The sequence below is a fragment of the Molothrus aeneus genome, chromosome 10 (genome assembly GCF_037042795.1).
Source record: "Molothrus aeneus isolate 106 chromosome 10, BPBGC_Maene_1.0, whole genome shotgun sequence".
NCBI classification, from domain to species: domain Eukaryota; kingdom Metazoa; phylum Chordata; class Aves; order Passeriformes; family Icteridae; genus Molothrus; species Molothrus aeneus.
The window spans coordinates 4,218,228-4,231,042 of record NC_089655.1 but is presented as its reverse complement, the minus strand read 5'-3'; the positions used below and the strand labels follow the sequence as shown (position 1 = coordinate 4,231,042).

Below are 12,815 nucleotides of genomic sequence, written 5' to 3'. Positions count from 1 at the left end.
GTGCTATGGAGATGTATAGAAAAGATGAAGCAAGAGTAATCACACCATCCTTAAATTTAAGCTATAACAATACAGTTTCAGTCACCTATTTCTACCTGAGGTGTATCAGATAATTTTTATTTGCATCAAGAAGGTGGATGCAACTTTTCCAAAGGAGAAGTACTGAGAAAGGCTGCACCAAATACTTGGGTCTGGTAATTTTTTTCTGTCTTACATTTATGCATGTGTAAGCTTGTGTCAAGGATAAGCTGAGATTGAAACACAAAACCTAAAGATCCTAAATTGTGGGGTGAGAAAGGAAAGATTGACACTTGAATGATGCAGCCAAACCTGCCCACTGAGGCTGTTTTATAAAATCACAAGCTCCAGAAATGTTCATAATAAAATGAAGCACAGGTATTTTTTTCAACACTGCCCAGTTTATACTACAGTAAAAGTTACACAGACCTCTGGGTGGAGCTTAATAAGGAATCTTTTCCTCTTGAAGCTCAGCTTACGGACCTTGGACCAGTTGAAGGTATTGATTTTTGTGTTGCCCTGAATCAAAATGAGAATGATCAAATGTTAGCAAAAGTTTCAGAAAAGCAGAGTAGCAAACAAAATTCTGTTGTGGGTATATAGGTGTGTATGTGGACACATCCAGCTGGATTTTTAGTTCTGGTGACAATATCCCCTGAAACAAGAGAGGCCACTGAGCAGTCTGAGAGGGACTGCAGGACTGATGCACCTCCAAAAGAAGCTGCCCCACAGTGAGCAAAGAACAGGTACCCAAACAGAAATATTTCAGTAAGTCAGCTGCCTCTGTGTTTTGGGGAGAGGAAAACCCTAGCATTGCATTCATAACAGGACTCTGAGCACTGAGTTGCTTCTTTAATACAACAAACACAGTAACATTATTTGGTCCAATTACTGCAATCAATCAGCATTCCTATACAATAAGAGCAACAATACCCAGCAAAAATCCCCTGGAATATTGAAATAAGAGAAACCAAACCAAAATTCCAGGATGACAGACCTGTCCCAGGGCTGTCCCAAAAATGAATTAATTGATGATTTTCTCTCATCACACACCTAACTTTAAACAAAGCCCCTCTACTTCACTGTCACTTGGCTTTGATGTTCTGCTCTCTGCACAAGAACAAGCTGCGCCAAACAGAATTTTGGGGGCTTAAATGACACTCCTTGACCATAGAACCCATTAAATTTCCAAGGCATCAGAGACACCTGATGTTCAAATGAGAGACTTACTCCAAGACATGCTAAAGGACAGAGTCTGCCATCCCTGCCATACCTGGAACACCAGCACACCCATGTGTGAGACTGCCAGGTTGATTTTGGTGCCCTCACGGTCAGAGGCAAGATGGAATCTGATGCCATACATCTCCAGTTTCCTGGCAATTTCAAGCACTTGAAAGTCAGATTCAGCAGGAGTTTGACCCCTATAATGAGGAAGAAAAAGAAAGTTTTAAGAACAATCTGATCTACAACACTGCCAACACATTTAAGTCTGAACTCTGGCACTAAATGAGAATTTTCTGTCTCATCTAGTTGGGTGGTTTCACTCCATGTCATGTGTCACATTGAAAGGTCTGTAATGACACAGCTGATGGCCAATGTCAAGTGCATCCCAAGACAGAAGCTGAGAGAGATATTAATCAGCTCAGAGCTTTTGCCAGTTGAGAAACCATAAAGTTGAACAAATCCAAATTCAATCCACAGTGCTCCTCCTTTTGCTTGCTTGTGTACACATTAGCATTAACTAAGATAAGAAGTGAGAGTTGGCAGAGTTGCACAGCCAGCAAAACAGAAACAATGCAAATATTGCAACAGAATGACCCTTTGCAGGTCAGGTTTTGGGACCACAAAATTATTACTCTATTACTACCAGGTGCCTTTGGCTGGATAATTCCCTCCCTGCCAAGGAATCCAGAGAAGAATCTTTAAAATAAAACTTCATCTGTTTTCAAAATTACTCTAAAAACAAGAGGAAGCTGTACATAGACAGGAGCAAGTGCTCTGTAAGGGTGCACAAGGTCCAACACAGAGACTGTTCATAACCTGGCACAGTTTCAGCCCTCACTGACTGCTCCCCAGGTTAGCTGACATCAAACCACTAAGATTTTGCTCTCCTACATGAAAACAGTCCTTTCTTTCCTCAATCCCCCTTGTTTTTTTTCCATGAGAGGGAGTGCATTAGATTGTAGTGCATTTTCAGTGGGTACTTGTACTGACAAGAGCATTTCCCTGTAAGTTCATGAGTCCTGACAAAGAGTTAAAGATCCTCCAAGAATGAGCAAATGGTGCTGTGGAAATGAAGGATTTCTTGGAGTCATAGAATCATAAAATCATTAGGGCTGAAAAAGACATTGAAGATGATCAAGTCCAGTTATTGCTACTGATCATGCCCCAGTTACAAAACAAAGACTTTTTCGCCCCCAAAGCAAAAAAGCCTTTATCACAAACATGAGCATGTCACCCAAGTAGGTCTCTGAACTACAAACACCCTGCAAGAAAATGCTACAACCCATTTTTAGGCACAACATGGTTCAGGAGAAGCAGGAGAAGCTTCTCCTGTGCTAACCCCAAGGAAACCCCACTGCAGAGCTGCTGATCTGGGGTCCCCAGCCTCAGTGGCCACTCCATAAGATGAAGCAAGATCAGAGGAGGTCACAGAAATGCTGCAAGGGCTGGAGCTCCTCTGCTCTTGAGACACGCTGGGAGAGCTGGGGGTGTTCCCTTGGAGAAGAGAAGGCTCTGGGGAGACTTCACTGTGGCCCTTCAGTTCTTAACAAGGGCTTTTAAAAACAGAGGGACTTTTTCTATGGACAAAAGGTAATAGGAGATGGGGAATGGTTTTAAACTAGAAGAGATGAGATTAAAATTACATTAGGAGAAATTCTTCCCTGTGAGGGTGGTGGGGCCCTGGCACAGGGTGCCCAGAGCAGCTGTGGCTGCCCCATCTCTGGCAGTGTCCAAGGCCAGCTTGGACAGGGCTTGGAGCAACCTGGGATGGTGGAAGCTGTCCCTGCCCATGGCAGCAGATCAGAATTTAAGTTGCCTTCCATCCCAAACCACTGTGGAATTGTGTGAAACACCAGCAGCACAGGACCTGCAGGGGGATTCAGAGCAGTGAGGCTGCAACAGTCACAGCTGGATAAACTGACCTCCTACATCACTACTGACAATGATTAGAAATAATAAATACCAAATTACTTCCATGTGCAAGTTCACTAGGATAAATGTAATGATACACAGAAGACACAGGTGCTCAAAAATTATTATTCTATTTACAAACAACCAGTGCTGAAACCAGATTAGATTTCTGCACACACAGACTAAGCAAATTTTACAAGCCTTTTTTTCCAAGAAGAAAGTGGCCTTCCTTTCATAAATCTGCAGTTCATTTTATTAAAACAGATGACAAACTATTTTTAGCATTACCTATTTTTGTGTACTATGCTGTGCCAACCACAACATCACTACTAAATAAATTCTCCTGGTCCCTTGACTGGCTTTTCTAGTCATACTCCTAAAAATACCTCCTTCTACCTACCTAGAGTCATGTGTTAGATCAAACAATTGTTTAGCTCCATATAGATTTTTTTTAATACAAATAGAGAATACTGAAGTGAATTATTACATTTGAATTAACAAAACTAGTGATGATGACAATGCACATTAACCCCAAGTAGGGACTGTATCTACAATTCAGAATTCAATTATGAAACTTATTTCATATGCTACAGTTTTAAAAATAGAAGTTGTTAGAAAAAGCATTGATTTTTTTTACACTTAGTAAAATTCTCTTTAGTGTAAAACACACACACACACAAAATGCCCTGAGAAAGTGAACCTGAATTCACACAGCAGCATTTCAGCAGTGTTCTGCTGTCTTGCTCATTCTGGAGGGAAAACAAAGAATCTAAAACACTACAGCAGGAAATCACAAATTTATTTTGCCAGCTGCAGAAGGCAGAGATTCAATGACATTCCTTACTTTACAAGCTCTCTCCATAATCCACCCTTATCCAAATGTCAGTATTATGTGACCATGTAACAGAAAGGGAAGAACCTAAGAGGCACAAAAACCTGATTTCAAATGGAAACAGAAATGCCAAACAACAGAGAGAGTAATTTCCACCATCGTTACTACTACATGGAGTAGTTATGTCTAAGAGCTCAGACTGGTACAGCAGATTTTTCTTCCCCTCACTGAGCTGAGTAACACTGGAGTGAGTGCTTTTAACATTGCCTTTAACTGTTGTTTCATTTCCACCACAGATTCCTCAACTACATCAAAAAACCTGGAGCACCATGGTTCCTATGTATTAAATATACCCAAGACAAAAGAGGTAGATCATAAATCCTGCTTTTGGCCAGGGCTCCCTGAGCTCCACTCTGAGCTCTGTGTGTAACTCCCACCCACGCTAATTCCTGCTATAATTCTTCTGAACACAGCGACATTAAGAATGAAAGCAGGGCTTTGTCTTTTAAAAAGGGTGCTGAGGTTGGGAAGGAGGGTTGGAGGGGAAGGAAGGCAAAAGAACAAAAAAATGGCAACTAGAAAACTGGAGCTCTACAGTACTAAAAGTTCTTCATGAACAGTCTGGTGTAACTGAGGAAGAATCACTGATTATTATTTCATGTACCATTAGATAAGATCTCAAGCACAGCACATCTCAGAAAACAAAATCAAAATAAGATACCAGGCAATTTTAAGAGTGTTCACTTGCACACAGGCTGCCTTGTAGCCAAGAGAGAAGGCTGAGCCTGGTGTGGAGGAGCTGGGAGCAGAGCCAGGCAGCTCTGATTGAACCACAGACAGGTACCAAGAGAGGCAGCTCCAGAAACTGCCCTCACATGCTGCCTGCAGGCTTAGCTGCACAGCCCAGCCCCAAAACAATCTGCTCTAATTTTGTTCAGCCATTAAGCAGATAAATCTACTTAATCTTCCCCAGGTCAATGGATGACACACTAATATCAGTATTTCCAGCAAAAACTGCTGTCAGTGCAATAGGTGTTGCTGTAGAGGTTCCTTACAAGCATCCAGCTAGACAAATGTTGGTTGTGATACAATATTCCCATGGCAAAGGACTCAAAATAAATGCTCTCAAGTGTTAAGTGATTTACAGAGCATTTAAACCCAGTGATTAACATAGAGCTTTAAAGATGAAGTGTCAAGTTAGAGTTTTTCTACTTTACAGGCAATTTAAAGAATTTAAATTCATGGACAACTAAGCTAACAAGTTGTGAAAGGACGTGAGGGATATCAGTAAATGTAAATATAAATCTATTAAATCTTTTTCTTCTTTCCTGATTTAACTATGCACAGACAAAGAAACCACAGACATGTGAACACAGGCCAAATGTGTCATGTTGAATCCTGCACTCACCTTGCAGCAAGTATTCTACTACTCACAGGAAGGCAGAAAACATTGTATTTTGGGTGTCTGGGTGTCAGGAATTAACTGCACCAGCACCAAAACACCATCTACAAAATATACATCTTTTATTTTTCATAAACTATAGAAGATGGTTTTTATTTATTTCCATTTTATAGAAATAAAATAGGTTAATTCAGGCTCTTGCTGAAGCAATAATTAATGTGCTACACCAAAAATATAACTCATCTTGCTTACCATTGCTACATTTGCAAAGTATAGAAACCATATTCCTATTCTTTATGAAAGTAAAAGTATTTCCAAATGTAAAAGAAAAATATTTTTAATAGAAAATAAGCATTCAATTGCCATCTTTCCAATTACAACATTCTCTATTTACAGAATGGATTGGATACACAGGTTCTGTTTTACTCAGGGTGATGATGTTCTCCCACTTCTAATAGCTACAGTGAAGCAATTAAAAAAAAAAGAAGGAAAAGAGGCAAAAAGAAAGAGCCACAGAAACAATCTGGAGGAGGTGAGCCATCCTGCCAGAAATGGGTTTCTCTTCCTGAGCACCTGGTTTGTACAAGAAATCTTCCAGGAGCAATGAGCAGTGGAAGAATCACAGAATCCCAGGATGGTTTTATTACATGAAAGCTTTTTTTGGGACCTTATTAAAGGCACACTGCAAAAATCACTTGAGAAAAACTACTGCCCAACAACTCCATCCTGCCCATGTAACTATTGCTACCAAACTTTCTTGCTCAGGGTAAATGGTGTTTAATTTACACACTCTTAAAGTCATCCTGCCATGCAGCTGCTCACCCTCCCCTAGGCAAGCCCAGCTGCTGCCCAGGGGTTCCCTTAGTGGTTCACATTAATCCTCACTTACACATGCTTCCTGTGGAAGTCCAGGATCTTTCCTTCAAGTTTCTCCTGATTTGGCAAATATTGGTTTGTTTTAAGGTGTTCTCGATCTTCTGATTCATCAAAATCTCCTATTTCAGCTACAACAGAAAACAAAACTATGTTAGAGGAAGAAGAAACAATGGAAGAGGAACAATGACAGAAAATACTTGGTAAGGAATTAGAGAGATGTTTAAGTGCTTCAAATTTGTGCATGATGTTTTGTATCCAGCTTCATTTTACCAAAATCACCTTTATCCCAGGCTGACTTCCTGGGGATTACAGCAGTATTTGAACATTGTCTGGGAAATTTAGACTTCTTAAGGGTGCAAGATGTGAAACTTTTAGAAGTTCAGACCTTTTTAGAAGGTCTGAACATTTCCTCCTTACAGATACCTTATAGCAAATACCATATTTCAATTTATTTTTTGCTATATATATATGCAAAATAGTAATTTTACTATATATATGTAATATAGTAAAAAAGTAGTATTTTTTACTATATATATGTAGTGTCCAGTAATGGACAAGGCTAGTTGGGAAGATGGCAAGTTACATCTGGAATTTTGGTCTCCCCTTCACATATCCATGTCTTTCAGATGCAATGCTGTGAATTTAGGAAGATTTACAGAAGAAAAAAGCATTATTGTAAAGTGCAGAACAGCTTCCACCTGATACAACCCAAAATAATCAGAAGTCTTTGGCTCAGAATACAAAAGCACAAGGCAGGCAGAACATGTGGCAAATGTACATAAAATTACAATTGAATAATAAATTTCTTGAAATAAATTTTAAGAATTTATTTTTTCTGATAAAAAAACATGAAGTTGCAACATTAATTCAAAACCAAAAGGTTTTAAAAGATAAAAGTACATATGTTGTCCTAAAAACTTCCCAAAAACTAAGCTGTAAAGCTCATTTCTGTGGAAGGATGCCAAAAATATAAGGAAATTCAAAAATTAGATAAATACCAGGGCAACCAAACAGATGCAGAGTCAGTCTGTGGTGCTGTGTGTGCAGTGATTATGGGATGGATGCAGCAAAGGAAGAGCTGCTCTGTGTCTGAGGGCATCTGCCATCAGCTATGGCAGAGAAAGGAGCACAGCAAATCCTATTTAAAATCTAGCCAGCACAAGAGGGAATGAGTAAAAAATACTGAATATTTTTGAAAATAATTTCTGTTGAAAATGAAGCTGTTCTTTCTCACATTTTCCAGAAAAGCAGAATCAGGCTAAGCAAGGCCTGATGCTGAGATTCTCTCATCAGCTCCACAGTGCTGGAAAACCACGAGCAGGTTTTAGTGGTGTCACTCACTGATGGCACACACACAAAGACAGATTTGCTCCTCCCATAAAATCACCAGAAGAAATACTATTATAACTGTATTATTATATTGCATTGCAGAGTTAGACAACCAATAACTACTCAGCAGTGCACATGTGAAGAAGAATCATTGAATCATTGATCAGCTTTTGCTTCCAGCCAGCCAAGAGCCACCAAGGCTGGGCTGCAGACCTGTGAACACTTCAGCTGCAGCAATTTGATGTCTGAACTAACTCAGGGTTTCCAACCTCCTCCTCTCAAAGGCCACATTTTAGGTTTTTAAGCATGTACAGACTGAGCCAGCAGCAGCATGGAGTACTTCCAAATAAATTGCTTCCCATTTCCATGTTCAGTCCCAGCAAGGAGGAAAGCTGCTGACAGCCCCACTACAGAACCTGTTCCAGCATGGTTCTCAGCTGCATTTCAGCCCAGTTCCTGTACAGCCATCTCTTCCCAGGACAGGGAAAGTGAGAACTGAAGCCAAGGGAGAACTTAGACAGGTGGGAACAGCTGTCTGGGAGATGTGGAGTGCTGGCAGCAGAGCTTGCAGAGCCAGGGAAACAGCAAGGCTGGTTTTGTAATACCCCTCTGAAGGCAGATTTACCTCATACATAAGCACCAGCTGTTCCTCCCCCTGATGACTGTCACCCTGATTTTTTAAGATTTTCTGAGCCTTCTGATGTTTACATTCTTGTAGTGAACTTTCTCACACACTTTCTGTAAACAACTCATTGTTTTGCATTCTTTTATGGAAGAAGAGAAATTTGATAGAATGTTGGATTGTCCAGTGTCATTGGAGAGGTGGCACTGTCACCCTCCAATCCACTGTCACTTTTGGAAAACTATAAATGTTAAAGTCAGAAAATAAACTTCCTTTTTTTCCTTCACCTTGAGAGCAGCAGTGTGTGCTTGTGTTCTTTCGTGTCCTATAGCGACAGATGACCCTCCCAGGGTTGAAAACCAACATTTTTACAGTGTGTGGGGAAGGAAATACTGTGAGACAGAGACTTCTCCTAGTCACCAAAAGCTTCTGGATGTGATTTAATGTGGGTTAGCAGTGGCACCATCAGCAGTGCAGCCCAGCTGGGATACTCACACTGCAGCAGGTGGGACACCAGCAGAGCAGCTGTGTTGTCACTGCAGGTCAGCCTCTCCTCTGCCAGGTCCCTCTTGATTTGCAAGGCAAACAGGTACCTGCAGGAGAGGCACAAGGGCTGGAGTTACATCCTGACACGAGAAAACACAGCAGAACCACTGAGCAGGAGCTTATAAAAGCAGCATCTCCTGATGCTTCCACTCTCCAAAGAATAACAACAGCCTGGCTACCAAGTAGTGTCAAATCAAACCAAAATATCCTGTGACTGTTCCAGTGCAATTTATCAGCACAGAAAGACTCACAGCAACAAGGAAGCAGGAGGAAAACCATGTTTTAAGCAGGTTTCATCTGTGCAGTAACAGCAGCTGTCATTTTTAGCTGAAAAGAAACTTAAAGAACATTTCAAGTGATCTTATCTATTAGAAAAAAATGTTGAAGAATATCACTGATTCCAGTATTTTGTTAGGAAAACTGATAAGCTTTTCTGTTAGCACTCAACTAATCTACTCAGCAGTTGTATTTTCCAGAACTATATTAGCAGCCTACAAAGACAGTAAGAAGTTCAATTTACTTTTCTTATACTGCTATATTAGTTCAACTAAAATATTTCCCATTCAGTTGTTAAAGAGCAATAATTTCTGTTTAACAGTTTTGTAAGCTGTTCCTTTTACTTGGAAGGAGATACAGTAAGGACTCCAGTAAACAGGCAACAACTCACTGCTATAAACCTTCAAACTGACAGACTGATTCTTTTTCTTTACTGAATTATACCCTAAGAGATGGTAATAAGATTTTTTTAAAAGAAGAATTTATTTTAAAATTTTATTCCTGATGTAAAATATATTAAAAGTTATACATTTTGAATAATAGGTTTTTTTTAAATTTTTAAGTAATGTATTAAAGGCTTCTCAAAAAGTATGCTCTGCTTTCTGTATGTCTGATGAGCTCTCAGTTTCTTCAGTACACTCATAATAAAGAATACAGTATCATTAACAGCATCATTAATTACCCAGATGCTCTAAGTGCAGACCATAAATACTCAATAAATAGGCAAAATACAGTTCCTGCTCTATAAAGCTGTATTCCTAATGAATTCCCTATATGAAGCAGCAGTTAATAGAAGAAAACCTGGTGCAAAGGAAATATTTAAATAGTTTTTCTCCTTACAAGAGACAATCACAACAGTTGTCATGCTGGTTTGTTCTTAAATATATCTGAAGGATAATAAGCAACCTCTGAGAGGAATTCCAATTAAAAGTAGTGAAACTGTGAAAAGCACAAAATGAGCTCTTTAAACACCAACATCTGGGTAATGTCCTTGTGAGAGGCAGACTTCAAACCAGGTCCCCAGGTGCCAGCAGGTGGACAGGGCTGCTTAACTGACCACAGATCCATCAGCAATCCCCAAAAATAACCCATGGTGAGGACAGTTTAAACTGTGAACAGTAAAGTGTGTTTGGAAGTTTAAATCACTTATTAAAACATGTACTGGTTATTTTATATTTATTTTTATAGACACTGTTTATAAACATTAGTATTTTCTGCATACTCTGACTCCCTTGGCACCAGGATGCTGGAAAGCCCTAACCTGTGCTGTTTTCTGTTTTGAAAAGGATTTTTTCTGATAACATTCAACTGCCAACACATGTCTGCTGAAACTCTAACATTCACTGTAAGTACTCTTTTACTCATCTTCCACCTCAGTTTTGCTTGGAAGCAGCTGTGCTGCCTTCCTACTCTATTAATTCAGTATACAAAGCATGTCCAATAGTTCTAAAAACACTTTACCTAGTATATTCCTCTTGCAGCTGACCAGGGTCAGGAGGGAAAAACTTTACAGCCAGACGAAGCATTGTAGTCTTTGGTCCTGGAAGAAAAGTTGGTCATTTCACAAAAACGCCCCCTGCTCTTCAGAAAAACTTGCATATTTTGTTTGCCAACAGGCAGAGAAACAACAGAGAGAAATTCTGGCCAGTTTCAAACCCCAGCTAATCACAGCAGGCTCTGGTGTTGATTGTTCATGTCCAGTGAGATAAAGCAGCTGTTTCCAGAGGAACTTGGATACCACTGACAAGGTGAATGCACAAAAACAGTTTCATGCACTGTGAAATCTGTAATACCCCAAAGCAGCTGCCTGGCTGCATCAAAGACCCTCAGAGGTGACCCAGGGAGAAGGTTCCAGAAGGGAGACACATCCCACAGGCTCCCAACAGCCACCTCACCATCAGGACTGATGCAGATAAAAGGGTGTTTGCAGCCTGCTCCCAGCATGCCTGGTAATACACATTTCCTCCCATTTCCAGAAAATTAATTTCATTTTCAAAATTATAGAGAACCCTTGGTCACTATTGGGAACAGTCCATAATGCTGTAAATTTTCAGTTCCAGCACCACAACTCAGCCTGTGGAGCCACAATCCCAGTTTCACCCGGATTTCTGAAGGAATTACTACAGAGTACAACAATTTCTCACCATGCCAGGACTGGGCACCACCATTTTCCTATTGTTTTTCCTGCCTGAAAGCAAATGAGGCCAAGTATTCCAGAGGCAGGCAAAGCACTGGGCAGGCTGTGCTTCCAGGAGCCTGCTGAGCATCCACCTGATGTGCACAGGCACCCCTGGGCCAGGGCCAGGCAGTGTCCCCAGGGACTCCCTGTGCTGCTGCTGTTTCAAAGTAAACTCAGCCAAATTAAAAATAAATCTAACTTGTTGGAGCACAAGCAGCCTGCTTTTGAATTTATTTTAAGCACCAGGATCTCTCAAAGCTTAACAAAGTCCAGTTTAACCCCATCAGCCCCAAAATACACTGATTTTTTTCTGTCTGGAATATCTGATTCCCACAGGCCAAACATTCCTTCACCCATCCTCTTGTTTGCTAATGAGAGAATATCAAACTTTGCTTTTTGACAAGTAGCTGGGAGAGCTCACAGACTATCACAGCTGTGACAAGAGCAGCTCCCAGCCTCCAATTCCAGAATTACCAAAGCTTTGGTCAACAACAACAACAAAAACCCACAAAAAACCCCTAAAATCCACATCCTAATTACAGTGTAGTATCTAGAAATGAAAGGAGGCTGGAAATAACACCCTATAATGATACAGAAAGCCCACATTTGGCAGAGACTAAAGATTCTACAGTTCTAGACATAGACCAAGTGAGGGAAATAAATAGTTTTAATGATTCCAGTTAAAAGAGCAAAACTTTACATCAAATTTCTGAAAATACTGTGAGCCTCTGGAAGACCTTCACAAGGTTAAGAACAGTCCTGCACATTCCTGATGCCAATCAAGTGGAAGTATTAATGTGGGAGCAATTTTGGAAGTGTTTCAAGCATCAATTACATCAAATGATAATAAATATAAAAAAGTTAAAAACATAATACTGCATATTAGCTTCTGTAGCACAACCCTCCTCTTTTTGTTTAGCCACCCTTGCCTTTCCTTTATGAATCAGTTCCTCTCAAATCAGGAAAAGAAACACTTGCCCAGCCTTAACCAATATTCAGAATTTATTTTAAGAAGCCAAATCTGAGCAAAAGAAAGAAACAAAAAGGATGTGAGGAAAAATTACCCAGGCAGGAATGGTGAATACAACTGTGTATTATATAAAATAGCAGCACCACAGAGAAGGTACCCAAATGTCAACCTGATACTGTGTGTCTGGCAGGAGGCTGAAAATTTGGATCCAAACTCCTTCCCACATGGAGTGATTCACTAGAAAAACTGACTGCATTCATTTGAAATTAATTTAAAAACTCCAAACCTCATCACACAAGACAAAGTTCAATGGGTGTGACAAAGCCAAAACTACCTGGGAGTAAACCAAGAACTTGTGTTTTTAGAGAAGTGTCTATGTGCAGGTACACAGCAATCACCAGCAACATCAACCACAACCTTGAGCAAGATCACCTTAAAGCCCATAGCGTCTGTGTTCCCCTGCAGCTGGACTAAATGTTAGAAGTTTAACTGCAAAATCATTACATTCTACAGAAAAAGGGAAAAAAAATCCAAGCAAACAAAACCCCCAGTATATAGAAAATAGGACATTTCAGTCAATTTAAAATTGATTTCAGAACATGAACATTTGCCAGACAACTGACTGGTATC

General features: G+C 40.1%; 1 protein-coding gene across 1 annotated transcript in view; it reads right to left on the bottom strand.

The window, feature by feature from the left end:
• FARP2 (FERM, ARH/RhoGEF and pleckstrin domain protein 2) overlaps positions 1–12,815 on the bottom strand; it is a 73,144-nt gene that overhangs the window by 37,310 nt on the left and 23,019 nt on the right. The window contains exons 5-9 of the mRNA XM_066556574.1: positions 10,498–10,576; positions 8,710–8,807; positions 6,277–6,391; positions 1,292–1,439; positions 448–537 (exon numbers count right to left, since the gene is read on the bottom strand). Coding sequence (XP_066412671.1) covers positions 448–537; positions 1,292–1,439; positions 6,277–6,391; positions 8,710–8,807; positions 10,498–10,576 — 530 coding nt within the window. The remainder of the gene's footprint in view (positions 1–447; positions 538–1,291; positions 1,440–6,276; positions 6,392–8,709; positions 8,808–10,497; positions 10,577–12,815) is intronic.